The 27,200-nt window shown below is 39.2% G+C and overlaps 2 protein-coding genes across 7 annotated transcripts in view; both read left to right on the top strand.

The window, feature by feature from the left end:
* TBK1 (TANK binding kinase 1) overlaps positions 1–10,115 on the top strand; it is a 30,147-nt gene extending 20,032 nt beyond the window's left edge. For 5 of the 6 annotated variants that reach the window (XM_088165654.1, XM_088165650.1, XM_088165652.1 and 2 more), the window contains 9 exons: positions 576–654; positions 1,503–1,624; positions 1,752–1,828; positions 2,169–2,208; positions 5,116–5,217; positions 5,307–5,403; positions 6,471–6,577; positions 6,885–6,956; positions 7,735–10,115. In XM_088165654.1, coding sequence (XP_088021780.1) covers positions 576–654; positions 1,503–1,624; positions 1,752–1,828; positions 2,169–2,208; positions 5,116–5,217; positions 5,307–5,403; positions 6,471–6,577; positions 6,885–6,956; positions 7,735–7,786 — 748 coding nt within the window. In that variant the 3' untranslated portion in view covers positions 7,787–10,115. Of the gene's footprint in view, positions 1–575; positions 655–1,502; positions 1,625–1,751; positions 1,829–2,168; positions 2,209–3,419; positions 3,620–5,115; positions 5,218–5,306; positions 5,404–6,470; positions 6,578–6,884; positions 6,957–7,734 lie in introns of those variants that run through there. The other variant, XM_088165655.1, reaches the window with a different exon arrangement.
* A 1,028-nt stretch (positions 10,116–11,143) lies between these two features.
* LOC148223696 (uncharacterized) lies at positions 11,144–13,706 on the top strand. Its single transcript, XM_088165656.1, has 2 exons — positions 11,144–11,736; positions 12,286–13,706. The coding sequence occupies exons 1-2, from the start codon at positions 11,290–11,292 to the stop codon at positions 12,316–12,318; spliced, it is 480 nt and encodes a 159-aa protein (XP_088021782.1). The 5' UTR covers positions 11,144–11,289; the 3' UTR covers positions 12,319–13,706.
* The last annotated feature ends 13,494 nt before the right edge of the window (positions 13,707–27,200 follow it).

The raw sequence follows: 27,200 nt of genomic DNA, 5'->3' as shown, positions 1-27,200 counted from the left end.
ACAGAAAAAATACTGAAAAAATACATAAATACTGAAATACTGTAACATACTGAAAATACTGAAAAATACAGAAAAAATTTATCTGGCACTTGAGCTATGATCATATGGAAAATGTCAGTATGAACAGATGGTCCTACTATCCCAGCCTTTAAACGTTCAACAGAGTAAGTTTTCTCAGAAAAGCATTTTGGTGCACTGAAGTACTAGTTTGTTAATAACTACTTTGAGTACCTTTAGTTTGATAAGATTTTAAAAATTACTTGATGAAAGGAAATAGTCTTCCACTACCTCTCAAGTACAAGTAATAAGACTAGAATAAAGAATTCAGGAATGGAGGTTTCAAACTTTATTTTAGGAAATTCCAGTGTAGGAAAAAATCGAGGCATGTTTTTCTAAAACTAAAATGTTTCCATTGTTAATAGCCATTTAAATTTGTCAGTTTCATGGTTGTTGCTTGACAGAGACTGTATTTCATATACCAGAAGAGGCAGTTACTGTTCACTTTTTTTGTTTGTTTGTTTTCTTTTGTTTTGTTTTTACTGGTTTGTTTTGTTGTTTTTTTTTTTGCTGGTCAGATATGAGAATTTGATGCAGATCAACTTGGAAGCATCAGAAGTAGATGAAATTTCAGAGATACACACAAAACTCTTGCATGTAAGTATCCGACAAAGTTACTCTGTCATTCTGAAAATGGTGCTTCTACAGAAAAAGCCAAATACATGATAACACAGGCTTCTGTGAATAGCAATTCTGAATTTTTTCAATGTAGTTTCCAGATTGCTAATTGTTAAAATATCCACTCTAATGTGACTATCTTTGTGAAAACAGAGCAGATCCTTCTATATTAGCTCAGTGTAGTGAAAATAAGTTCCTGAAAATACATTATATTTTCTAAAATAATCCTGAAATATATTTTGCTTTGCTATTTTTTCTTCTCCATTTTTTTTTCCTTTCCTTGAAGAATTATTGACTACTTTGTTGGCTTTCTAAAATGTTACATTCACAAACACACTTCAGAGTGATCTGCTTTGAAATGTGCATCCTGTTTCCAGACATGCAAGGAAAAATTGAAAATAATACACTGGGAGCAGATATAAGGTTATCCATTCTAAAAGCAAAAGATGATAAGTGCATTTTTATTTTGAAGGTTGTATGAACTGCAGAGAAAGGAAGGTATGAATTATGTGGATAGTTACTGTATGAATTTTTAATAAACCAAAAGAATAAGGGTAGAAGTAAATAAGGGATTTATGAAAGGTTGAAAGTTATTGCCGAAAGAAAATAAATTTTAACTAACAGAAATGCCAACATCAAATATGATTCTTTTTTTAATAATACCTTGCTTTATCTGCTTCTAGCAAAGCCTAATCAGATAACTGACATATTTCTTTAATGGAGATCAATTAAACAAATGGGATTGTAGTATTAATGTGCTCAAGTAATAATCAAGTAATTTTTCACTTTACCTAGTGGTAAGATTGAACCTTCTTGCTCTTATGTAGCTCTCCAGCTCTCAGGGCAGCATAGAAACTAGTCTGCAAGATATCAAAACCAAACTTTCACCTGGTGGTTTGCTGGCTGACACCTGGGCAAATCAGGAAGGCATGCATCCAAAAGACAGAAAGTGAGTAACTGTACTTACTGTTCTAATATGTATTGAATTCTACATTGAGTTGTAATTCATAAAGCTCATTAATAAGTACTTGAGTTTATGTATAAAAAATCTCATTTTCTTCCTTTTGTCACTCTAGTCCAGAAAGGCTGCAGGCACTGCTGTCTTCCATCACAGACATCTACTATCAGTTTAAAAAAGACAAAGCAGAACGAAGTAAGTAATTTATTTGATTCAGTTTTAACATAAAATGTGATGCAGAGGACAGGTCAGTCTCAGTTTGACTAGGGTATTAGGGGTAGGTATGGAGAGTTAGCCACAGTGCATGTGTTTGTAGGTCCTTAGTATGATACCATGCTAAAGCCCATATGAATGAAACACCACTATTAGTAGCATAAATTTGAATTGCAAGACTGGAGTGGAAGAAAAAAGTATATGACCACTTAGACCTGTAAAAAGAAGGAAACTGTAGCAAATGGGTAAACTTAGTAGAGTTTTGCATAAATACAACTAACTGAGTTGGATTGGTAATGTTTGTCATCTGCTCTGATCCTAGGGCTTCCTTATAATGAAGAACAAATACACAAGTTTGACAAGTAAGTTTTGAAGTTACCTTTGGGAACTACTATAATTGCTTTCAGGTCCTCCAGATGCTCTTGCCAATAATCCATTCTACTAATTTTATTGTAAATTGTAATCTCTTTAGGATTGCTTTGTAAAAAATTTCTTTTAAATATCTTTAATACATAGGGGTACTAGTGTATGATAATGAGGTGCTTTCTGGCTGTAGAGTTTTTTCACTGATAGGCCTTCGAAATGCAAAATACCTGTTTGTTATCTGGGCATAACTGTTTTATAGGAAGTTCACTTCTTCCCTGTTTTTCTTTAGGGAGGAAAAAGCCCTGAGTAAGATCAAAATGACTTTGTAACTAAGGTGGAGACAATTTTCTACAGATGAGTAAAATATACTAGCTGAATGAAATTCTAGAATGATTTAATCTTACAGGAAATGTAGCGCACAAAATTAATTTTAATGCTGCTCTCCATGCTTGTTTTAAATTGTCACTCATACAAGGTGTCCACATTAAGCATCTGTGTGTAACTTGGGTCTCTAAACTCCCATAGTCTCTATTGATTCTGTACTGCTGTACATGTCTCAGAATTTATTTAATTCCTCATACTCAGATGGCTAATGCCATTTAAGTTGACCTAAAGTATAAGAGATATGCTCTGAGACTGGGAGGTAGGACACAAGTCAAATGGGAAAACTACACCTTTCTGGATGGGTGGTCAGAAACAGGGCAGGATATCTTTTCTGGAGAAGAGAAGGTTGCATGGAGTCCTCCTAGCAGCCATCCAGTAGCTCAAGAGGCCGCCTATAAGGAAGCCAGAGAGCGATTCTTCATCAGGAACTGCAGTGATAGGACAAGGAGTAATGACTTCAAACTGAAAGAGGGGATATTTAGGTTGGATACATTGAAGAAGTTCTTCTCTGTGAAGGCAATGAGACACATTTTGGGGGAAAACCTCCAGAAGGAGCCCCCAGAAAGCAAACTCCCACAACTCCTCCCACCACCACTGGGTTCAGGAAGAATTTTCTCAGAGAGGAGTGGGAAAAAACCTGTTTATTTAACAAGCGAAACACTCCCCAGCACAAAAAAAACAACACCAGCTGACAAAAAACTCTTTCACCGTTCTGAAGGGATGACAAACTCAGAAAGTCTCTCAGTTATCAGTCTCTGGCGCTGGGGGATGACTGCTGCAGGTGACAGAATGCAGACTCCCAGTGTTTCTTGGTGTTTCCCAGGTCCCCGTCTGGAACAGGTTCAGATGGTATCCAGGAAAGGGAGATGGGGGAAAAAATTGGACTGCCTAGCTGAACTAACTAATAAGCAAGAGCAAGGGCAAAGCAAAAAAAAGGAGCAGAAGCGAGCAAGAAGCGAGCAAAAGCCAGCAAACCAGCCAGCCTCTCCTAAACACAGACCATGGGGGAGGTGAGCCGGCTGATAACAAGACAAAATAAACCTTCACTTTCAGGTCAGTCCTGAAAGCACAGGACATAGTACCAAGCACAAACAGAGCACACGATTGGAGATACAAGCATCATAACGTCACCCTAGGACAAACAGGTTGCCCAGAGAAGTTGCAGCTGCCTCATCCCTGGCAGTGGTCTACAACAGGGGATTTGGAGCTATATGATTTTTATGGTCCCTTCCAACCCAAATCATTATAAGATTCTGTCTCAAATGATGCTAAATGCTTATGTTTAAGTAAATAAATTATTCTCCTTGTGGCTAACCAGTTGCATGGTTCCCTAGACTTTGCTAAATGCTGCATGAATTTGGGCACCACTTACATAATTTTCTAAAAAGTCTTGCTCTTGCTACCATGAGTGTGGCTTCACTGACAATTACAGATAGAAAGCTGTCATGCAGAGGGCACAGCCTTGCCACTTGATTTTCCTGTAGTGAAAGCTAAACTGGGTAACTGCCAATCAGAGGAGAGGGTTTTCTACTACTAAAACTCATGTCCTTGCATTAGTATATGATAAACTTCCAAATAAATATGCTTCATTTTCATGGTTTGAATACTGGTATATTTTCTACCACAAGTATCTCCCTGGGACTATACAGGTTTGAGATCCTAAGTCCATCTTTTTTATACTTGATTCACTCCACAGGAAAATGGCAGTGGCTTTGGTTAAGGACTGTATGCTATTATCAGCAGAGGCTGGCCTTTGTAATATTTACCTCTAGGCAGATAAGGGAGCAGCACTCAATTTGAATTTTATTTTTCTGGTTGAATGATAGGTATGCATTCCTGATGACAGTCTAGCTACACACTAGATACAATTCATTAACCAATATTTATTATGCAAGACTCAATGAAATACCAGCAGTAGGTGTTGGTCTGTAGTGTTCAGTATCCCTTACACTTATATGTGCAATGCATAGCATGGTGAGGCAATTACACTGGGACTACTGTCTGCCACACTAACAAGAATTGGGTGTTTTGTTTTCCTTTCTTTTCCTTTTCAGCTTGTTTCTTTTTCCTCTTGTCATAAAATCAGGCTGACACGAAACTCCTGTTCTTTTTCTTGCATGTGTGTTACTTAGTGCAAAGGATTATTCATATATGCTGGAAGTTCCAGGTATCTGTAGTAGGCAAATATTAAATAATTAGGACTTTTGTCCATTCCATTTAGAATCCTTGAATATACCAGCTTACTCAAAGAAGACATTTGACCATTTATTCATATACATACATGAATACAAATACCAACTAAGTGCTTCACATAATTTTTTACTCCCTGCTAGACAATATTTTTGAGACATAAATTGTCAGTTTCTGTAGAATGTTGAGTTCTTACACATTACAGCAGTATGAACAAAGGTGGCTGCACAGCTTTTAACTCCACAAACCTTTCTCCAGATTTCAGAAAGTTAGAGGAATGGGGTTTTGAAAACAGTATTAACACTGTTTTGGTTGTTTCTGTGTTGCAGGCAGAAGCTGTATTTGCATGCTACAAAAGCCGTAGCTCTTTTCAAAGATGAATGTGTCAGCAAGTATGATACATTTTTGGACAAAGCCGAGGACTGGACAAGGCAAGCTATTGATTTCTTTAATATTTGGTAATGTTCGTTAGACCACTTTTATATAAGCAGTTATCAAAAGAAAATTCTTCTTTTTTTAGGAAAATGCTTCACACAAGGAAGCAATTACTGGCTCTCACTAACCAGTGCTTTGGTATTGAAGAAGAGGTGTCCAAATACCAGGATTATATAAATGAGGTAGAACGCTTCAAAATTATGTGAAGCATTTGCATAGTTAAGACTTCTGTATATTTTCATGTCAATTGTGTTGTTTATAGTGAGTCTTATAGTGAGTCTTAATGCAGTTGCATTAAAATACAGGCCTTTGTGGGTGCAGTATGTGGCCTATAGTAGCTTGTCAGTGTGCACTACAGAATGGTGTTATTTTTAAAATAATTAAATAATATGATTTTGTGAATTGTGACTTGATTTTGGAATTTGGTGGGGATAGTTCGGTTTGCTGTGTTGTTTTTTTTTTTTATGTTTAGGTGCGATTTTTTTGCAGGGCTCATGGATTTGGTTATTTTGGGGTTTGTGGATTTGGGGTTTTTTTATAATGTTACCATTACAAAAACCACTATGCCCCCTCAAAAAAAAATCAGTGCAAATGGATGTGGGTTCATTGAGAAATGTTCTGTGCAACTGTTACCATATTATTTTCAGAGGACCTAGAGGATTATCCTAATTCTCTTAAGAAGTATAAAAATGATACTTCCGTAGTCAAGAAGTCGTCATACTTAAGGATGTTAAACTAATGATGTGGACAGTGACTCTGCAGGGTGCAAACTTATTAGAATTACCTCAAGATTGAGAGAATAAGAGCATTTTCATGTAGTAAAATTATTATTTTTTAGAAAAGAAAGATAAATGAATAGCAAGCCCTGGCGATTTGTAAAATCAATTTAGGAATGGCGAACAGCAGCATTTTACTTGTTATTTATATTTTAGTAGCACCACCAATCCATTAATTAGGATCCTGTTGCCCTAGGATGTCTACAAATATAACAAATAGGTAATTCTTCTTTTGCAGAGTTTATTATGAAAGTATTAGATAAGAAGATGGAACAAACCAGGGAATTATAGGTCATATCAATACAAAACTTGCTCTGATGATCTCACCTTGGAGCATATCAGCCACCTTAGTACCGTAATGAATTTATGAGGTATCACAGCAATGGAGAACTTAGGAAAGGATTTTTATGTGGGCATCAAGATATATATGAGAACTTCTATTGTAACTTAAATTTTCTTTTTATCTGTTACAGTTACAAGATGCTCTGCCGCAGAAAATGTTTGCAGCTTCCAGTGGGATGAAACATACAATGAATGCAGTCTATCCAAGCTCAAACACATTAGTAGAAATGACTCTTGGGTAAGAATTTTGTAATGGGATTGATGTAATATTGTATGCTTGCTATACAGGGAAATTGCAAAAAAAATTAATTGACTTAGTGATTGCTGTATTAAGATCAAGAATTTTGCACTGCTGTAGTGGTGGCACAGGTGTGGAAGTGAGTGGGGGACAGTACTAATGTATCATCTGTCTCTTTGTAAATAAACAACTTACCTGTCCCTTATTTTGTATGTAATGGAAAGTTGCTAAAATCTGTGGTGGTGAGCGATCAGAGCAACTATCCCAATAAAAACTGTAATCATTCTTTTGCTTCTGTTTACTATAGGATGAAGAAACTAAAGGAGGAAATGGAAGGTGTTGTTAAAGAGCTGGCTGAAAATAATCACATTTTGGAAAGGCAAGCAATTGTTTTCCCTTTTGGGGCTGAAACTAGGGACAGGCTTAATTTGGTACATTTTATAGATCCAGAATTTAAACTAAGGGAACAAATCTATAATGTATTTAACTGTAAATGAACTTTGAGCTGTTCAAATTAAGTATAAGAAAAAAAAACTACTCACAACCTTGGAACGTTGCTGTAAAATCATTCTGACACAGCCATATTTGTGGCATATGTTTCATGTTACTATGGTTTAGCTAATAAAAATTCCTGTTGCACATACATATTAATCCTGGATTTAAACACAGTACTGCTGCAACAAGGCAGTGGTGTCTTTTAATTCCTCCCTTTTAGATGTTATTTTTGACAACTGTGGAATTACACCAATCTGAATTAATGATTTTTCAGTTTTCAGATTGCTTAAATGGAGAGGCAAACATGTTTCTTACAATCCTGAGAGGGTATTGTAATTATCACATACAGACTGATTTTGATTTTTTTCCTATGAAGATGAGAAGATAAATAAAAATAAATAACTCCTGAAAATTCCAGGGTAAATTGCTGGTAGAGTGAAGTTTAGCTTCAAGCTGAATTTGTTTTGTTTTTTTGTTTCCCACTCCCAGTCTCATACTTGCAGCAAAGCTTCCTGTCTTCCATCTTCTTTGCAGGTACAAAAGTTAGGTGCAAATGCCTCTGTTGGCATGTGGCAAGGGAAAGGAAAACCCTATAAATAAATTAAATACTGATTCTACAATCTAGTCAACCACCTAAAAATACACTGTTTTTTTTGGTTTAGATTTGGTGCTTTGACTATGGATGGTGGCCTGCGGAATGTGGACTGTATCTAGCTTCCAAAGGACCCGAACTGGACTTGTACATTTTTTCAAAGGGAAAAAAATATTGTTGGGACAGTTAAAAGCAGATAATAAATCTGTATCCAGGATTTTTTTTCCTTCAACAACTATAATATTGAAGAAAATGTAAATATGTATAATATGTAAATACAAAAGAAATATATATCTTTTCTTGGTCACTTTTAGGATAGAATAACTTCTGGCAGGGAATTGAGCCCCTTGGAGGATCTCTGAGGAGTCCTAAAAGGAAAAGTATTGTTGATGAAATTGACATTTATCTACTTTGAATATTGCCCTTTTTTTTCAGAATGCAATTTAGTCTTCATTGCAAGAGGACTTGCAGTACTCCAAAACACCATTGTATAAAGAGTATTTTGGATTTTCTTCAATGACCACTGTTATGTAGGAGCCTAACTGAATGACTTTGGTCATCACAGAACTTGATGGATGTTTTAAATGAGATGTTGTTAAATGAGTGTCAATAGGGACTAAGAGTGCAGATAGGACATAATAGAAATGCATTTCTCTTTCCTTCACATCCAACTGTTAGTTCACTTCTACTTGAAAAAGTAAATTCACAATATTTTTTTAAGTTCTCTAAATGCTTGGTGCCACGTTGTCTGTAACCATTTGACTGCTTAGTATATGGAAGTTTTGCACTCCAACTTCTGAGAATGAATGTAAAAATTCATTTTTTGGAGTACAGCATTTTCAGACTTTCCCTGAAATCTTGTTGCTTACCACAATGGTGGGTACTTAAAACAGCTTCTTAACTTATTTGCAGGTATAATTTTTTTAAAAGGTTAAAAATTTGTTATGAGAAGAATTTGTGGGCAGTCAGTAGACTGGATGGTATCATGCCTCAGTAGTAACTGAATAGTGGAAAATAAGGTACCAGTCTAGACCTTGAAAAGGGACCACACCCACTGCTGCCTTACAACTAAGATACCAAACTTTGATGGAGAATTTAGTAAGAATCTATATTTATTTTCCAGCATCAGTAGTTACTACTTTCAGTACTACGTGATTGGGATGCAGAGCTGCAGTGAAACATTTTGCTCCAAAATACATAGGAGAAAGAGAACAGGAAAACAAAAATTCTGGAAACATCCCTTTGTTTGGATGCTACAGATATACATACTTGTTTCAGATGAGCATGCAAATACTACAGAACTCGTTCCTTCCTTGTGGAAACCTGGCCATGGATGTTCAGTTGAGTCAATTCTCATTGCTGCATTAACACCTGTAAGAATGGACTAGCTATATTTAGAATTTTCCATAATTATTGGTGGAACACTTAGGTGTAAACCTAACAACATCAACCAGTGCTAGCATCTGGTAGTTCTGTGGTGCTTATTCCCTGCTTGTCTGTCCAGGTCAGAACACAAAACATTTTAATTTCTTTTTTAGAAAATATTTGGAGAGAAACTTAGGAAATTTATAAATTACTGTTTCAAGTGTTCTTGGTGAGAATTAAAAAAGGGAATTCAAACATTTTTACACTCATGTGAGCAGATTCAGTCTTTGTCATTCAAAAAATCTAGCTATGCAAAAGGAGTGCAACAGTTTGTCACACATCTTTCCTTGGCATTCTTAACAGTTTTTAAATACTGGAATTATGTATAACTGGAATGTTTTAATGCCTGCTTGTACATTTCTTCATTCACATCCACAGTCTCACTGAATATCAGTAAAACACATGAATAAATGTTAAAATAATTGGGTTCTCTAGATGTGCATAAGCTCTTTAGTATCCAACATTATAACGCATTGTTTCAAATCTTGAAATAAATGCTAGGTGGAATATATAATTTTCAACTTCCTTATACTGAAGTAGTCTGCAAAAAAAAGTTAATTGTAGTAAAAGTATAGTCTGTATGTTGAAATACGTGCACAATTCTTTCATAAGTTTGAAAATTTTTTGTTATATATTATGTTCATTTTAAACATTGCTGGCTTTAGTCTTGCTGAATACATCAGTAATCTTAATCATGTTAAAATTTCTTTTTCTAAAGCAATTTTAACAAAGCAGTAGCTAAGGAACTTGAAGTAATCAGTTCATAATCTTCTGATTACGTTATTAGAAGCAAATAATTTTTCAAGTCAAAGCATAGTGTATGGTACCATTGATTTTTTTGCTCAAACTAAGTGTCCTGATAAGTAATAGAAAGTAATATATGATTCTTCTTCCTGAAGCTGGTTTACTGGTTTAGGGGGTTTAGCTGAATATATTAATTATCTGTTACTTGAACAAACCTGTCTTCATATGAATTGTGTAAATGCATGAGTGAACAGTTTAATGACATAAATACATCAGCAGCCACTTAGTGTACAGTGTGTACTTCTGCCTTTTCATAATTTAATTTTCTGTTAATTTCAGGATTGCCTTACGAGGTTTATTTCCTTGTAAGCACAATAGAGAGCCTGAAATATGAAATTGCAAATTGCAGCTCAGTTTGCATTATCCAGCTCTTCAGAAAATGCACCCTGCGCAACAGAATCGCTAGTATAGGCAGTATGGTAGAGACACTCATTCCTCCATTTTTTTTAACTACTTGATTGACATGTGTTCTGAACTATGTTAGTTCTTTTAATGGTGATAAAATTCCTAGTCTCTACTCAGTATGAAATTGTCCACTGGTAGAACTCAGTCATTTCTAATGTAGTTGATCACTGTAGAAGCGGTAATTGTAGAACAGTTCTGGATTGTCCTGAGCAGAATTGGGAAAAAAGGGGAGTTGTTGGCTGGAAGAAGGAGTATTGGAAGAAGGGTGAAGTAAAAGTCTTTGATGATTTAAAGGCTGTTCCAGAAGATCAACATTCACTGAGTGTGTGGTGAAAGGGTTATAGATTATTAATATAAACTGTATTTGCAACAAAAAAAAACAGCCTCCAACTTTGAAGAAACCTTTCTAATGGTAAAGAGAGGCAAATGCCAGAAGAGATTGTCCTGGGAAGAGCAATACCATTTGATGAGTGTTTATAGGAACAGGTTAACTGGTGGGAGCTCTTGTGACTGATTTCTGCCGTTGGCAAGGCTTCACGACCTTCTATTTTCTGTGCCCTAAATAGCTTTATTTTTTTCATCAGGCACCAAAAAAATGTGGAATTTGCTGTTTTCTCACTGGTACCAGTTCAGGCAGCAGTAGTTGTAGGTGCACATCTCTTGAAGAGCTTTGCTGCCTGTGGGCAAGTAAGGCCATCAGTGGCAGGTTGAGCTGCAGGCGTGCTGCAAACAGGGGCAGTTCTTCAAAGCTGTGCTCCTGGACCCTCGCACAGGTGTAGAATGAGCTCTCTGGCCGCCACAGCCTCCCCATCCCGGTGTGGGTTATGTGGAAATATGTCCTCCAGCCCTGGGACATATTTCCTCCGGTAGCTGCTTTAAGGAACCGAGGCAGATTAATTTTAATGGGAACCTACTGAAGCGCATCACCAGCTCTTGTCAGCTCCCCCTGTGCCAGGGGCTGCTGCCGCATCCCGGAGCACGTTTACGCGGAATGATGCGGAGTCTGCGCCTGCCGGCGCGGGAACGGTGCCAGGACTCGGAAGGTGGTGGAGAGGACGCGGACGCGATGCAGTGCCTCCTTCGCCCCCGCCGCCGCCTCCCCACTCCCCTGGCCGCGGGTGCCGTGTGCGTGAGGGGGGCAGAGGCGGCGGGCGCGCTCCGCTCCACATGGCGGCGGCCGTGCGGGACCGGCGGGAGAAGTGTCGGCGGGGCCGGGCGGGGCCTCCGCAGCAGCCGCTCCCGCAACCGGACAGGCCCGCCGCCGTCCCGGGCCCCGCGCTCGGCGGCCGCCGCTGCCTGGTCCCGCCTCAGCCCTTCCACGTCCGCACCATCTTCGAGGCGCCGCCGGAGCGCCCGCAGCGCTTCGGGCCGGCGGCGGCGGGAGCGTGGTGCGACCTGTGCTGCCGCTTCGTCCTGTCGCAGGGCCTCCGCCTCGCGGGTGAGCGGCTTCGGCGGGGAGCAGGGCTGGGAGCGGCGGGGCCAGGAGGTCGGGAGATCCGCATAAAACCGAGAGGCGCGGGCCAGGTCAGGCATTTCCCGAGCCAGGAAGCGCGCTCCTTGCCCAGCCCCGACGGGCCGGGGTTTCGCCATGTGCAGCGATGGAGCACGATGGCTGCCTAGCGGGAGCTGAATTGCCGGGACTACGGCCCTGCACGGGGCTGAATGCAGTGTGATCCAGGTAAAGGTGCTCCGTCTCCACCCGGCAGGAAGGTAATGCGTGTCACAGGATATGGGGAGTGCTGCCCTGGGGGGTTCGTGTGTACTCCCAGCTCTGCGCTCTGCTCCCTGGCGGTCAGGGTGAAGCCCAAGGCTCTGTTAGTGTGTCGTATGTCCCATGTACACATGTCCTTTCACTCTCTGGGCTCTGGTTCTTAGTAGGCAAAGGTGTGTTTTCCTTTTGCTGCATAGAAAGCAACTTTCCTCCTTTGCACCCCTTTCTTTACCACTGCCACACTCTAAAATACAGTGATTTCATTCACCTTTCCAGCTCCTGTCCTTTACAGCAGGACAACATACATAATCTAGTGCTGGTGAAAAGTCCTCTATTGCCATCCCTTGATGGATTGAAAAGGCTTTGGCCACGTTTGGGCTTCATGGTAACCTCGAGGGGGATTTCAGCATAGAACTACATGGGCGCATTCACAGCTGCTCCTCGGCCACGGCTGCAGTGCTGCTGCACTCTCTAGGACAATCCAATGCTATCCGTAGTGGTGTGACCTGTTCAGGTGTGTGGTTTGCATTTGATTTATATCACTGAGCTTTTGTTTAATAGCTAGTATTTAAAACCCGAATTGGGAAAGACAGGTCAATCTTTTCCTTATTTTTTTCTGTCTTAAGATGTAATAACCTCATACTGTCCCCTGCTGATAAATATAATTAATGTTATGATACACTGTTCTCACAGTTACACTGACTTTCAGTAGCTCTATTTTTACAGTTATTCTTGGAATGGAAATACTTTGGCTGTAAAATAAAATACTTTTTATTTATTGTTTGCATTAGTGCACTCTTTGTTCTGATAGGATGTGTAGTGCACTGATGTGAAAATAGACTTTATAAATAATTTTTTTTTTTTATGATCAAATGCTCCATGACAAGAACTTCAAGTGTCACATTGAATTATGTATCTTCCAGCAACATTTTCTCAGAATGATTACAGCTTACAATGTTTTCCTTCTCCTCCATGACAAGCTCCATTTTTATGAGGCATAATACTTCAAGCTGCTCTCTTAAATTGCTGTTTAAGTAGCAGAGGAAACATTCAACTTTTATGATCTAGCATGAATATAATACTGTCTTAGGTTGCAATACAGGATGTGCCCAAAAGTATGTATTCTATCACCATCTGTTGAAATCAGCTGGGGCAGTGATCCTTACCTCTGTGGGAGATATTCTCTGCTAATGGGCCATCTGATACATCCAGGTGGACAGTCATCTCTATCTTTCCCACAACCCATCCTTCCTCCAGGAAGATATCATCTGTTAATGGGCCATTGAGTCCCACTGTATGACTGATAAAATTACATCATCCCATTGGGTCCCACTGAATGACTGATAAAATTACATCGTCCCATTGGGAGATGCTCCAGCCAAGGGGAGGAGCCAAGCCTTTCCTACCTAGATAAAAACTGAGATTTGGAACACCAAAGCAGCCTTTTTCCACTGGATTCCACAGGAAAAACGGACCTTTGGAGGAAAACTGCACCTTCTACAGGACCACTGCTTCAACTGAACCACATCTGTCATCCAGGAGGACTGCAGCCACCATTTAATCAGACTGCTACCAACACCCTGACTGACAGGGTGTCAGGTTGTATTCTGATTCTGTCAGTGTTTTTGGGTTTGTTCTTTGTAATACTGTATTTCTATTTTAATTTTCCTAGTAAAGAATTGTTATTCCTATTTCCATATCTTTGCCTGAGACCCACTTAATTTCAAAATTATAATAATTTGGAGGGAGGGGGTTTACATTCTCCATTTAGAAAAAAAAGGCTCCTGCCTTTCTTGGCAGACACCTGTCTTTCAAACCAAGACAAATATTTAGAAGCTGTAAAATGCTATGGAGATTAAAGGAAACACCAGCTAAAGCACACAAGGATTGCTGTGAGAACCTCTTTACTTGTCCACTTGGTTGGCACAGCTGGTGAGCCAGACTGGTGAACCGATCTGGCTGATAAAGTGGCTGAGGGCAAAAGAAGTAGGGCCTGGGTCAGAACAGCTCAGGCACCTGAAGGACCTGAAGTGTGTGACCAGCTGCCCTCCTGGCTCAAAGTCGCTAAATCCATTCTTGGCAGGCGTCAGTCTACACTCAGAGTCACAGGCTCTTCTGGGAGCAAGTGAATATAGAAGACAAAGACATCCCCTGCTTTGGGAAGGCACCAGACGCAGCTGTGCTCAACAGCTAAAGTGTGTCTAGACTGGCCTTGAAAGCTTAATTGTATGCATCCAGGACTACAGCTGAATTTTGTGGCCGCTGTGGTGGCCTCTGTGAAAATGCCATAGTCTCCTTTGGGTATCCCTTGCAATTAGAGACTACAGCAGAGGTTAGAAGTACCTTTCAAAGATTTTAATCTGCCTGGCAAGGTGTGACAGTGCTGAAAGTTTCCCAAATAAACCTAGTTTCCAGAAGCCACTTAATGTTATCTAAAATGCCAAATAAAACAGCCAGATGGGCCTCTGCTAATAAAGAGGGATCTACATACTAAATTCTCATGATTCTGAGTCACAAAGACATGAATACTATATTTATTTAAATTACCCTCTTTCAGTATTGGTTGAAGTCAGTTGTCACCAGATCATTGCCATTAGACATGATCAAAATCAGACATGGTGAATCTAGTGACAAGGATAAAAAGGCATGAGAAATTTCCTCTGGGATAGGAAAGCAGTCAAGGCGCACATCAAAGGAGTAATTTTAAAGTATTTAGATACAGACTTTTTCTGAAAGAAAAGTCTTTAACTTCTCTATGGGAATGGAGTTTTCTTTGAGTACCTCTGTCCTGCCTTCCTCACAGTGTATACAAAAAATTTCTGAGCTGAGCTTCAGTAGAGGTTGGGATTTACTCTTTTCATTTTTCAGTGGGCCTGTGGTTGTCTTGGGTGTTTTGTACACTCCTTGGTGTCCCTTATAAAGTGAGGTGGAATCCCTGAACTACCAAGAAAAGGTCTTTCTGTCTTTTGTGAGATTTTTGTTTGGAATTCACAAGTTTTCACACTTCTGATAGAAATTGAAAAAATAGTTTCCTTTTATTCAGGGAAGGGAGATCAGAACGGAAGAAAAAAAGTCAGGATTAATGATTGGCTATTTCAATGCAGTGCACAAGGTGCACATTATTCAAGCAACTTATTTTTTTGCAAAAAGTAAGGCAGTGCTGACATTCCTGGACTCCAGCCCAGGAAGAAAGCCAAGTGTAATGAAATGCCTCTGAAAAGGATACTTTTTAGTATCCAACTTCTTACTATTGTTTTGGATTTCTTTTCAAGAAGGGCTAAATTGGTTTAGCAGTCCAGGTTTGCTCTGCTATTCACCTTTTCACCTCTGTTATTTGGGGTAAAAACCTGCTGCAGATGCAGAATTCCATTGCCTGGCCTGACTTCTCTGCACAAAGTTGTTTGAAACAGAAGCAGTCAGGATTATTCCAGTTTATAAAATGGAATGGTGTACAGTAAAGAGTGGGTTTTATTTTCTAGCATGCTGTTTTTCTCTCAATCTGAAGGTAGTCTGGAGTGAAAATTCTCACTTTCTTGTATTTTATTGATGGTACGTAGCATTATGTAAAGAGGTTGTTGCATTGTATCAACATGTCATTTGGCATTTGAAAAATGAGGCACTTATCATGGTTTTGGATGAAAGTCTCTACTGCCAGGCTATGAAATAGAATTTCTGAGCAGTTTTACTTTCCTCATAGTCTGGAGAACAGACTGGGTGTACATAGGGCGTGGGAGTGTGAAAGTAATTACTTTCTGGACCACTTGCTCTGGACTTCCTAGTTAATTTCTGTAACTTTTCTTTTTCCTTGCATTTTACACTTTTCCATTGAACCAGATGAAACCGAATGAAACCTTTTCAGAAGTTTTATTCTTCACTTAAGAGAATATAGAGAAATTACAGGTCCTACATGAGTTTCACTTCAAACTTTCTAAAGATATTTAAGAAGATGCTTTTGAGGTGCCTTGAAAACCAGTTGGCTCCTTTCCTAGATCTAGTGATGGGACATGGTCTCTTCTCTACATGTTTTTTTTAATCAAATTTTCAGTCTCTGTTTTTTGAGCAAGCATTCCCTGTGAAGTGTATAGCAAAGTCTCAGGGCCTGGCTGTCAGGGCCTTCCCTTTGTATTTTCTCTGCTGAAATGGGTCTTTTGGTGGGAGCCTTATTCAATTTCTAACATGTTTTTATATTGGCTCTGAATATTCAGTAGCTGACTCCTGTTCTAGCGCAGCTGAAGAACAGAGGTGTTATGTTTTAATATGTAGTTTAGCTCTCTTACCATGAGAATTTTTAAATATCTGTAAAAACAAACAACAAAAACCTTACAAAAAATTAGGATATATTATCTAAATGCCTACCAACTGTCAGGAGTAGGAAGAAATAAATGCCCCTGTAGAGAGTAAATATAGAGAAAAGGTGCAGTCACAGAGATTAATGGTTTTTTCCTTCAGAAAGATAATTTTTTGACCACCAAATTTGTGTAACATGTTTTATTGGTTTTAAGTAAGAGAATAGACATTGTCCATTATCTCTTCAGTGGGACTACATTCATATTTAATTGCATGTAATGAGGGGGTTAAGTTGCTGAAATTACAAGAGTTACTACTTGAATTACAAAAGCTGTTCAGAGTTGAAGGAGCCTCTGAAAGGTGTATCTGTAGGGTGAGCACTGGGCATCAGATTAGAAGTAATGGTGATGGGAGTCTGCTTCCCTTACCCATTCTTTCTGCAGAAAGTTGTTTAATGATGCACAGTTCCCCTGGTGCTTTCTATTTTAAGTCCAAAATGGCCACATTTTCTCAGAATCCTTAGAGGCTAGAGCAGCAGGAGGTGACAGGGTTTGGGTTTGCTCTTGGTAATTTCTCACTGAATTCCTTGGTTACTGTGAATTCTTTTTTTAGGCTCTGACATTTCTTTTCCTTTGTGAGTCCCATCTTCCACTCCTAAGCCATACACCATCCCATGTAGAAACTTTCAGCTGTTTCTGAGCACCTTTCTTTGTTCTTGTTTTCACCATCTCATGAATAAATGGTTAATTATTAATTAATAGTTCCTCAGAGTCTGGGTGTCTCAGATGCAAACCTAAGAGACTACAGAGAATACAAGCAGTTGTTTTGAGGCTGCATAGCAGTGAAGAGAAAAATTTTCAAAATCATCCTGTTACATTCATATGACATCACTGAAATGAAAGGCTTTGGAAATGCTCTGGTTTTCCCACTTGTCTTCCTCGTAGGCTTTGGAGCTGCTCTGGGAGCTCCTGCAGAGGATTTTTTCAGTGGGCAGGAGCCTCCTCTGCCCAGGGCATCTTGACATGAGATACCCTGTGTTTCGTTTCACACACAGGGGACAGGACCCCAGATGCCATAAGGCTTGGTTTCAAACACACCAGTATATGAGAGAGGCTACAGGAATAGAAAGGAGTCTGCTAATAAAAACATGATAAAACAGGTGTTTCTGTGGGCAATGTTCCTAACCTTGGATGTATTCAAGATGTGTAATAAAACGTCAGAGCAATGATATGTTTAGAAAAGCAAAGATCTTAGTGATAAAAATATTGGCATTTCTTGTCAGTGTGATAACTCCCAATTGTGTGCTTGGATAAAGTCCTGGGGAACCAAGGAGAAACTTGATGTTGTCATGGGAAAGCTTTGAAGAGCTTCCTGTGACTTGATGGTGGTTTTATGCAGTTATACCATGTTCAAAGTTCAGCAGATTAGCACTGCTTGAGCAGGAGTTTGGGTTGTTGTGGGATGTAATGATACAGGTGCCTTTTAAATTATGTTGTGCCTGCATGCTATATACCTATTGCTAGTATCTGTAATTTTAACACACTGGAAAAAAAGGAAAAAGTTAAGGTTTTACTGGATAATATGTCTTTTTGTTAAATGACTAACATGGTTTGGAATTTTTTTGCATTTAGGGCTAGCAGTATGAGCTGTTGGCCACTGTAAGTCCTTAATAGAGAGTATGCTTGGATAGGAAGAAGCAGGCCCCAGTTTGAATAGCTATGAGCCAAGCAGACAGAGATGGAAGCACCGATATATTAAGTAATGATTTCAAGGTTACCTGTGAGGTCACTGGTTAAGCCAGCATTAGAGCTCAGCTCTTTTCCAGGGTCTGTTGCTATCTCTTCCTTCTGTTGTTAAGTGGTGTTGACCAGAAATCTCCAGCCTTCTTGGAAGGATCTCTATCCAGACAGTGAAATGCAGGTCAGCCGTGTGCTGGTGGCGTGGCTTTAGGAGCTGCTAAACATGCCTGTTTTCTCCACACTGTACTGAGTATTGAGGAATGCCTTTTTTATTTTGCTCAGTGAAGGAAGAGAGCATTGTGTGCAGAAGCTTGGGTGCCTGACAGTGAGCGTAGGAGCTTGGAAGAAAGTGTGAAGAGCTACAGTGAAAGTGCTCTTGTATCGTATTTTCCTGTTCTAAACATTCACTTCTTATCTAGTAGCTGCCATGGCTAAAGTAGAAACATTCTACTCTTTTAAGAGAGAAGAAATGTACAAGGTGCACCTTTATTAATCTAAAGTGCAAACAGCATATAGTCACTCCTACTGCAATACAGATATCTAAAGAAGGATGGTCACAGCCTGCTTGCACCCTAGAAAATGATCATGTTTTAAGCAGACCAGATTGGGATGAACAAACTTGCTGTTTTAGCAAAGTTTAACACGTTTCTGATTTTCTGCCTCAATCCATTTTCTCCTAGTGACAGTTCCCTGCAAGCTCTCACTAAGAAGTCTGCTAATTTTGGCACAAAGTCACCCAAAGCCCAAGGCAAGGTCTATCATGTGCTGAGTCAAATCCTATGTGTCAAGCTGTGTTACAACGCAACTCAGTATCTTTTCTCCAGTTTTAGCCTTGAGTTTTATTTTTCCTCTACTAGACGGTGTAGCTGTTTACGTATAAAAGTGGTTTTCCTAAAGACTTCAATAATTTCCCGGAATTTGCAGCTACTAATGCAATATCTACTGCAAAGATAAAATTAACATGAATCTGTTATTTTCACATTACACTAGTGTTCTGTTAATCTGGCTTTTAAATCTTATATTTAGCTTTCGTTTTGAAGCACAAACCTACAGACGTACACTAAACCTATAACTCAACCACATGAAAAAGGAGCATGTGCAGCACGTTGTACCAGCAGCAGTCTCGAGGAAATGGTGCATTACCTTCCTGATGCTCAGCTGTACCAGCACAGCAATGCCCTCCCTCACATACTTCCATCACAGTACTGAGCTGGTCCTGACTGCCTCTGCACCTTCCCAGCATCTGGAAAAGAACATAAAGTGAATTACAATGCATTTTACTGATTGAAGTATTTGAAATAAAACAGGGAATGACTGTACAGTACAATGGACGATAGTGAAAAGAATCAAGAAGAAATATTGCAGAAATACACAAAGAGACATTCTTTTCCATGTAACAATGCAAGAAGACATTTATTTACAGTGTAATATATTGTAGAATTAAACAAGAACTAACCAGATATGAGCTAATGTGCTTTAAACAATGATTTTCCTCCTCAAAACCCAGGATATGTTTCATTGGAACTATTGCTAAGAAGGAACTCTCCTACTCCTTCCATCTTAAGGGGAGAAATCAAATTATTCTCCAAAAATAGTCATTAAATCTGATAACAGATGTATTTCACATCAGTTTGAATACTACAGTTCTTCAATTACTAATTTCAAAAGGAGGCAAGGTTTTGGTAGTTGCAGATTGCCAATCACTAATTTTTAGTCCTTTTTGTGTACATGCAGTTGCTGAGAATCAGAAGTTTTTTTAGAAAGCTCACAAATATAGCCACTTATTTGGATTAGGGAGGGATGAACAGCTGAGATATAAATTGGAAGTATTCTGCTAGTTTTGCTGATTTAAAGTCAAATGCAGCAGTTTTTTGTTTATTTTCTTTCAGTAGTTGTATTCCTTATAAACTTCCTAGCAACTTCTTAGCCTTGTCACACATCATGATGCTATAAATTATGTTTTGATAGTGAATCAGTGAGGCTGTTTCTTGACAGTGTCATGGTAATGCAGTAGTGCTGAAGCCTAGGGACTAGTTAGGACCATTTTGTTGATAGTTGGATAAAATTTACTCTGGCATACAGCTGAACAGAATTTAAGGAAGGTTGCACCTTTTGTTTATAATTTCTAGGTAAATATGTTGCACACATTCCATTGTTTCAGTGCATGGGTATAGTGTTTCTCTGCGTAACCCAGTTCTGGATTGCAAAAATCTTGTAGTCTGTTTCAGATCTCTGTCAGGCAAAAAAACCCCAACCAACCAATCAAACAAACAAACAAACAAAAAAAAAAGCCGCCACCACCAACAACAAAAAACAAACAAACCCCCACCAAAATAGGTGAAGGGAAACAGTTTATGGAGCTCTGGAAGTCTCTTCCTTCGTCTCTGGAAATTCAAGGTCCATTGATATGGAAAATATCTTTGTGAAGGCTGGCTTGTGAATTCTTCTCCATACTGAACTGTGCCAGTGTGTATGGCATATAGCATAGTGACATGTATCCACATTGGGAGAGGTTGGAAAGACCCCCCCCCTTGTTTTCCAAATATGTTATTGCCTACAAAGAAAGCAAAACCTCATTTTGAGCCTAGTTAACAGGGACATTTGCCAATGCAAACAAGCAGATACTCGTTAATACACTCAGCTTTTCCTACACATAATTCTTACTGTGAACAGGTATATGGGGATCTTTGTTCAGTAAACCAGACTAAATACAAATTAAATCCTTTACTGCAAATGAAATCCTCTACTCATCCCAGCCATTTGCTACCTAAGAGCTGGGGGAGTAGAAATGGTAGTAAGTCCTCACTGAGGAAAAATGCTCTTCTGCTCTGGAGCAGAGAGTTCTGCATCTGCCCCACATCTGACACCACTCCTGATCATTAGACTTCATTTTTACTGTATCTCAGCACTGCTGTGTTGCTCTAAAAAATACTTGTTAGCAGAGAGTTTGCTTTTAAAATATATAAACTCAGTACACCTCAAGAGAATATTTCCAGTCAAGCATTGCTGGTTGTTTACAGTTCATTTAAGAGTATTTTATTGTAGTAATGAGGGTTCGTTTGGGGTATTTTTAGTTCTTTCAGCTCTGTCAGTGGGCATGTGAGGGCTGCAGTAAGGCAGCCACCAGGTCACTGTGTATCCCCCTCTGTGCAGAGCTGGTCTGTTGAGCTCTGTAGGTCAGGGTAGACAGGGACATGTCTAAGCTGCTGGATGTTCTATGAGCACCCCTTTGCTTTCCAGCTGGTGTGCACAAGTTGCCATGCAGAAAGTGGGTTGGGAGGCAGAGGTAGAGAGCAGTGTGGTGGACCCAGCTCTCCTGCCAAGGTGGTGACTTGCCATGCACTCTGCGCACCCCATACTTGGAAGCTCTTGTGGGCATTTCTGCCCTGCACAGGCACCCGCTGAGCTCTGACCTTTGCACTGTTGTGAGGAGGTAGGAGGTCAGCGGCTGCCTGCATAGCAGAGGGGACAGCTGCTCACCTCCCTTCTCAGGCAGGTCAGACAGCAATGAAAGCAGCAGTCATTCACTCCCTTCCTCCAGACACTGCTTAGATGAGCAAAGTATGACCTGGGGGTTGAAGTTTGTTGCAGGAAAAAGCCTTATATGGCTTTTCTCCCTAAAGAGAGGCAGGGATCAAGAGTCTGAGTCTGCTCACATTTCAGGTCCTTTTGTCCTCCTGGGAAAGCATCTCTGTGCAGTCTCTCTTTCAGAGTAGATTGAAAGGTACATATGCAGCCCAGTGTAGCACCTTTCTAATACAGCGAATTCTTAGCTTTAGTAATGCATCGGTGTAATGTGAGGAATCAGAGTTGTCTTAGGAGGAGCTCTGTGGACTTTCTCGAGTCCAGGTGAGAGCAGTGCATTCCTGTGCAGAGCACAGTGGCTCATATTTTAAGCTAGCAATTCAGGTTGAGAGGAAACCCCCTTAATCATCACACATCCCTGATCTCTGAGCTGTGGGAGACAGGCTGTTGTTCATTAGCTTTACATTTTGGCCTAACTATGGCCTAAAAATGTAAAGTGATGGAGAAGTTGTGAAATTACTGGATTCTAACTACCACTGCTGTTTCAGGTCTGTGTTCTCATCTGTATTACCTGGTTTGTTGCATAGTGTAATTGTCAGATTCATCCCAGTGACTTTTTTGGATAGAGTAAGTACCGTTTGCTTTAAAGTAATACACAGTGTTTTATGCTCTAGCCTATTTTTTTTCACTAAATATTGTAAGGTATAAACATCCACAGGTTTGTTACTGTCATCAACAAAGTCAGTTTATCCCCTTATGTTGTTCAAAGTGGATATGTTTTACTGAATATTTTTTTAGCCTCATAAAGTATCAGTATAATAGCACTATATCAGCATTTTCTGTTAAATGAAACATTCTTTTACGAATTGCAAAACCCGTCAATTTATTACATATTTACTTAGGGTGTGAAATAGTACAGGGGTTTTTGTGCCATTTTGATTTTCATTAGATTTTATCTGAATAAATTTCAGAAAAAAAAGAAGTAATTGTTTGATCTTGTATTTGGCAGATGCCAATACACACTCAAACTCCTGCTGTTTCCTGAGAGAAGCAAGTTGTCTGTTGGGCCTTTAACTCTGCTCCTTGCCTGTTCTGAATTGGGTGACAGACCTCCTACTTGTGCTAAAACTGTCACTTTGCTACTAAATTCCTTTTGGTATGACAGGGTGGAGCTCAAACAAGAGACAAAATCCAGTAGTCTGTGTCCTGCCTTCTGCTCTTTTAATTGACACTGGCTAAAGTATTGTGATAGATATAGTATAAGTGGAAATGTTTATTTGTTTTCAGAGACATACTGACAACAGGAAATGCAATCAGAAACCAGTAGCTCAGTCCTGAGAAGCAGCAGTATGTTTAAAAAGTCATATGTATAAAATGGGATTAAATACTTCACATATTTCAGTGTAGAAAAATACATTGTGAATTCTAGAACATTTATTAATTCTATGCTGTTGTAACAAAGCCCTTACTTTCTGTAGTTTAAAGGTTGATACAAAAGGACCTTTGTTCTGTAATGACATTAGTCTTGATTTTCCAGGGATTTCTGCCATTCAGATCTAGCAGAAGAAAAAAATATCAAAATGTGAGAAGCTGGACACATAGTCAAGGAAATCATACCAGCCTTGGGAAATGGTTACACAGTCTTGCTGTTTAAAAGTGTATACTAGTAGTTGTGATAAATGTTGCAGGGGGCATTAGTAAATAGCATCTCTGGATTGACAATTGACTATGTACCATGATTGGAGCATGTGTAGGCTATGTGCTGAGATGCTGTTAATTTCTTTGGCTAGTGATATGTTGATAGATGCTCAATTCTTAAGTAAATTGTGGCAGTGAATGATTTGACTCTTAAATTTGCCTTAAAATCCATTAAGAGGAAGATCACATTTTGAACAACGTGTGTAACCATAGAAATCTCTTAAATTTGCTGCTCAGAACCTTCAGAACAAAGTCTTTGAAAGACACTCTCTATAGAGAAAATTCTGTTGATTTACATTAAGGGATTTTGAAAGAGGACTTGTCACTATCAGTTTTGGTGTTTATTTGTTTTCAGCCTGGAAAAGGTAGCTAGAGATGAACAAAGGAGCCCTTCAGAGCCTTTCTGCAGAAAACATATCTTAACATCACTGGAAACAGTAACAGGTTAAGACTCCGAAGCACTGGTCTTTCTTTAGCTGAAGCATCTATTAATACAGCTGCTTCTTGTAATGAAGAGGGAGGTCTGGAGGGCTCTGAGTGGAATGACGGAGAGGGAGGGGATTTAGGACTAACAGGTGGTCCTGAGACGTGCTGGCTGACGCTGAGCTCAGAGCGAGTGCACTCGCTGTGGGTGTTCGTGGGCTCTCCTCTCTCTCCCGTCTGGATACATGTGCCTCTTGTTCCTGGAGTAGCTGTGGAGCCCTTTCAGCCATGGCAGTGAGAAATGATCTGAGCGAAACAATCAGGAGGATAGCACGGTTTTTTTACTGGTTTCCTAAATCATTGAGCAGTTCGAGGAGAAAGACAGTAAAACTTGTCTGGAAATCTGCTGGTAAGTCTGCTGCTATGTTTCCCCAGACTTTTTCCCTGCTAAATAAAAAAACCCAAACAAAACCAAACAAAAAAAAAAAAAAAGGGGGGGGGAAAAAACCTGTTTCCATTGAACCGGTTAACTTCTCCAGGCCAGAATTTTTTTCATTTTTTCATTCTTGGAGGCTCATTAGGCAAAACTGTAAAAATATTCTGGAAATGCAATAGAAGGTTCGTCAGGCTTGTTCAGACAAAGAGTCCCCATGCAGCTGCATAATTTATTCACATCACTGATATTTGGTATCTTGTTTTTGCCATATTTCTCCCTTAGTATGTATATAGAAGCTGTAATATAACTCTAATATGAATAATATTGCCTGAAAATTATTTGGAATTGCCTTGAGCTGTTAATTGATCTAGAAGGCTGTGTGCAAAGACTGAACTGACTAAAGACTTTAACTCATTGTACTAGTGTTCACACAAAGTGATGGGCAGCTTAGAGGGGCTTGTGTTCAGCAGTGATGCACTTGCCTTCTCTTCCATTTTATCAGCTGAAATGCAGCACAGCTCAGCTCACCAGTTAGTAAAAGGCATTGCTCCTCAAAAAACTCAGTGCTCTGATCTTTGTCCAGGCCTGGCAGAAAATTGTTTGCAACTCTCAGATTAACATTCTCACTAACACCCCTAAAGCCCAAATACGGTTTTGTCTCTTTAGCATGGTCTGTGAAGGTTGGGGCTGAGGTGTGTTCTCAGGGTTTGGAAGAACGTGCACTGCCATAGCGTGGGAAGCTGAGTTCTTTCTGTTCTTCTTAAGGGACTAATGGTACAAGGTCGCTTTTCTTTTGATTGGGATCCTTTGGAACAGAATGGTGAACTTGTCAATTCTGCAACATTAATAGCAAGTCTGTATTTTCCTGGGGCAGAATTTAGGTCAGTATCACAGCTGAGCAGCTTAGTGTTGTACTTCAGGTAACAGATCTGTGACTCTTAAAAGGGGATGTGCCATCTGAAATCTGTCACAGAAACATTGTTAGGCTCCATGTCTAAATGACACATGTGTCTTCCCATGTGAAGGAATCCACAGAGTTCAAATATGCAGAAGGTAATCCCAGCACATTGAAGTCTGTATGAAACTTTCCTTGATGAACCCAGAGTTTTGATTATCCTCTCTATGAATACTGGTAATCTCAAGTCCTCCTAATACATCAAATCATCCTGAGTCCTTGTAACACATCAGATCATTCCTGCATCTCTTTTATTACTGTAAAAGCTATGAATAAATGTTATTGAGAGCTCTAATTGCTAGTTGGATTACACACATGTGAAAATGTTTGTATACCAGTTATGTTTTCTCCTAGTAGTGCAAAAAAATAATTGCATCTGTGTCTTGTAAAAAGAAACAAGGTGAACTCTGAGTGCTTTAAAAATAATACTTTTTGTGGGTTGTCTTCCTTCTCCCTCTACATCTAGTGGCTTGAATAAGATTTGCCTTTTTACTATTGTTTTAGTGCATGTTTTAGCATCTCGTTTGAACTGAATTTGTAAATGGTGTCTGAAGTGCCCTGTAAGTCCTTTGCTACCTGTGCAATGAGATATTTGTCACAAAATTGTGGTTTAATGGAAATGTGTCATTTTAGCAGAAGATAGAGTCCAAGCAGAAAAAAATCTCAATGTGAAAATTCAAATAAAATTTATTGTAAGTTTACAGAAGCCAATCTCATAAACTGGAAGCTGAAGCCCTGATGTTCCTCTCACAGGGGAGGGACATAGCTCTTGATTGCTCTTTAGTCTGTACAAAGAGAACAAGTGGCACAAAATCGTAGCTACCCTGAAGTCCACAAAAATTTCTGCCTTCCTCTTTAGTGTCCAGAATTTCCCTTTAGTTTTTGATGAATTACAAAATTACCCACTTCCTCAACTTTCTCAACTCTGAAACACCATGTTTTGGTAATTCTTTACCAAGATGCCCTTCTGTCCTTCTGAGAGAGTCGTTCAACACAAAAGCTTACCCTGAGCAGTATTGACTACCATCCCTTGGTACACAGACATTTACCCTTGCCTCCAGCATACTAGAATCCAACTTTTTGCTGTCTTTCTGATGGATTTTACTCCAGGACTGGCACTAACAGAATTTTTTGTTCAAGATGAGCTAGGATCCAGGATGACCCAGAAGAACAATTCTGTATTGCTTGGCTTGTTCCACAGATTAATAACTCAGCTGGCAATTAAAGCATTCAGTAAATACGTACCAATGGTTTTTAGCCGTTTGGGCTTTTATAGAGAAATTAAAATTTTAACAACAATGAAAGAGAAAATTTCATGATTTGGACATGTTAGGAGATCGGAGATTATGTTCTCTATTATGCTTTGTCATAGATTTTGTGTGATCTCATTCATCATGTGAACCAAGACATGGGCACTGTGCCTCTGCATAGTACCCTCAGACTTGTTGTTTTTGTTCTGCTTCTATCTGTGTCTCAGGATGCCTTGTCCCCTCTGCTTGACCCAGAAACAAAACCTGCCAAAGCACAAAATTGTTTTTTAAGTATAATAATGAATTTTGTACTCCTGTAGGTCACTGTATTCAGAAAGGTGCATTTGACACAATTTTAGGAAGAGCTATCAAATCATAATTAGGTTGCTGTTCCTAAAAATTCTTAGCTTTTTATCCTGTCCTTGGATGGATACTTTGGGACTGTTGACCACAGACTTTTGCCTACAGCTAATTGCTCCTTGCAAAGCTCTAAAAGAATGAAGAAAAATTTGCGGGTGCTCTTCAGTAGCTGATTTTGATTAAATTACTTATTGGAGGATTTAAAAACATTAGGCATGGTTCAGAATATACTAGATGTAGCTGATCATCTTTTAACTGCATTTAATTCAATCAAGAGTACATAACATTTTATAAGAGGCTTAAACTGAGAGATGTAGTTTTTAGGGTTCTGGAGCCTTCATTTCTTTGAAATATGTTTGAATTTTTCCTACACATCTTAGGAGAATTTACGTTGGCACATCATGTGACTAGAAGTTTTATCATAATATGTACAAGGAGAGATCTTGAAAGAGAAAGGAATTAGAAAACTATAATGGAGGGCCATGATAAGACTATAGAATGATGCAAAAATCCATAAT

Source organism: Sturnus vulgaris, chromosome 5 (genome assembly GCF_052056855.1).
Source record: "Sturnus vulgaris isolate bStuVul1 chromosome 5, bStuVul1.hap1, whole genome shotgun sequence".
Lineage (NCBI taxonomy): Eukaryota > Metazoa > Chordata > Aves > Passeriformes > Sturnidae > Sturnus > Sturnus vulgaris.
This window is presented reverse-complemented; position numbering and strand designations above follow the sequence as displayed.

Excerpts from the sequence above, each read along its gene's own strand:
- LOC148223696 (XM_088165656.1), top strand. The coding sequence starts at position 11,290 with ATGATGCGGAGTCTGCGCCTGCCGGCGCGGGAACGGTGCCAGGACTCG. Across the intron at positions 11,737-12,285 it reads GCAGGGCCTCCGCCTCGCGG|CTCCTGTCCTTTACAGCAGG; the intron begins GTGAGCGGCTTC and ends TCACCTTTCCAG.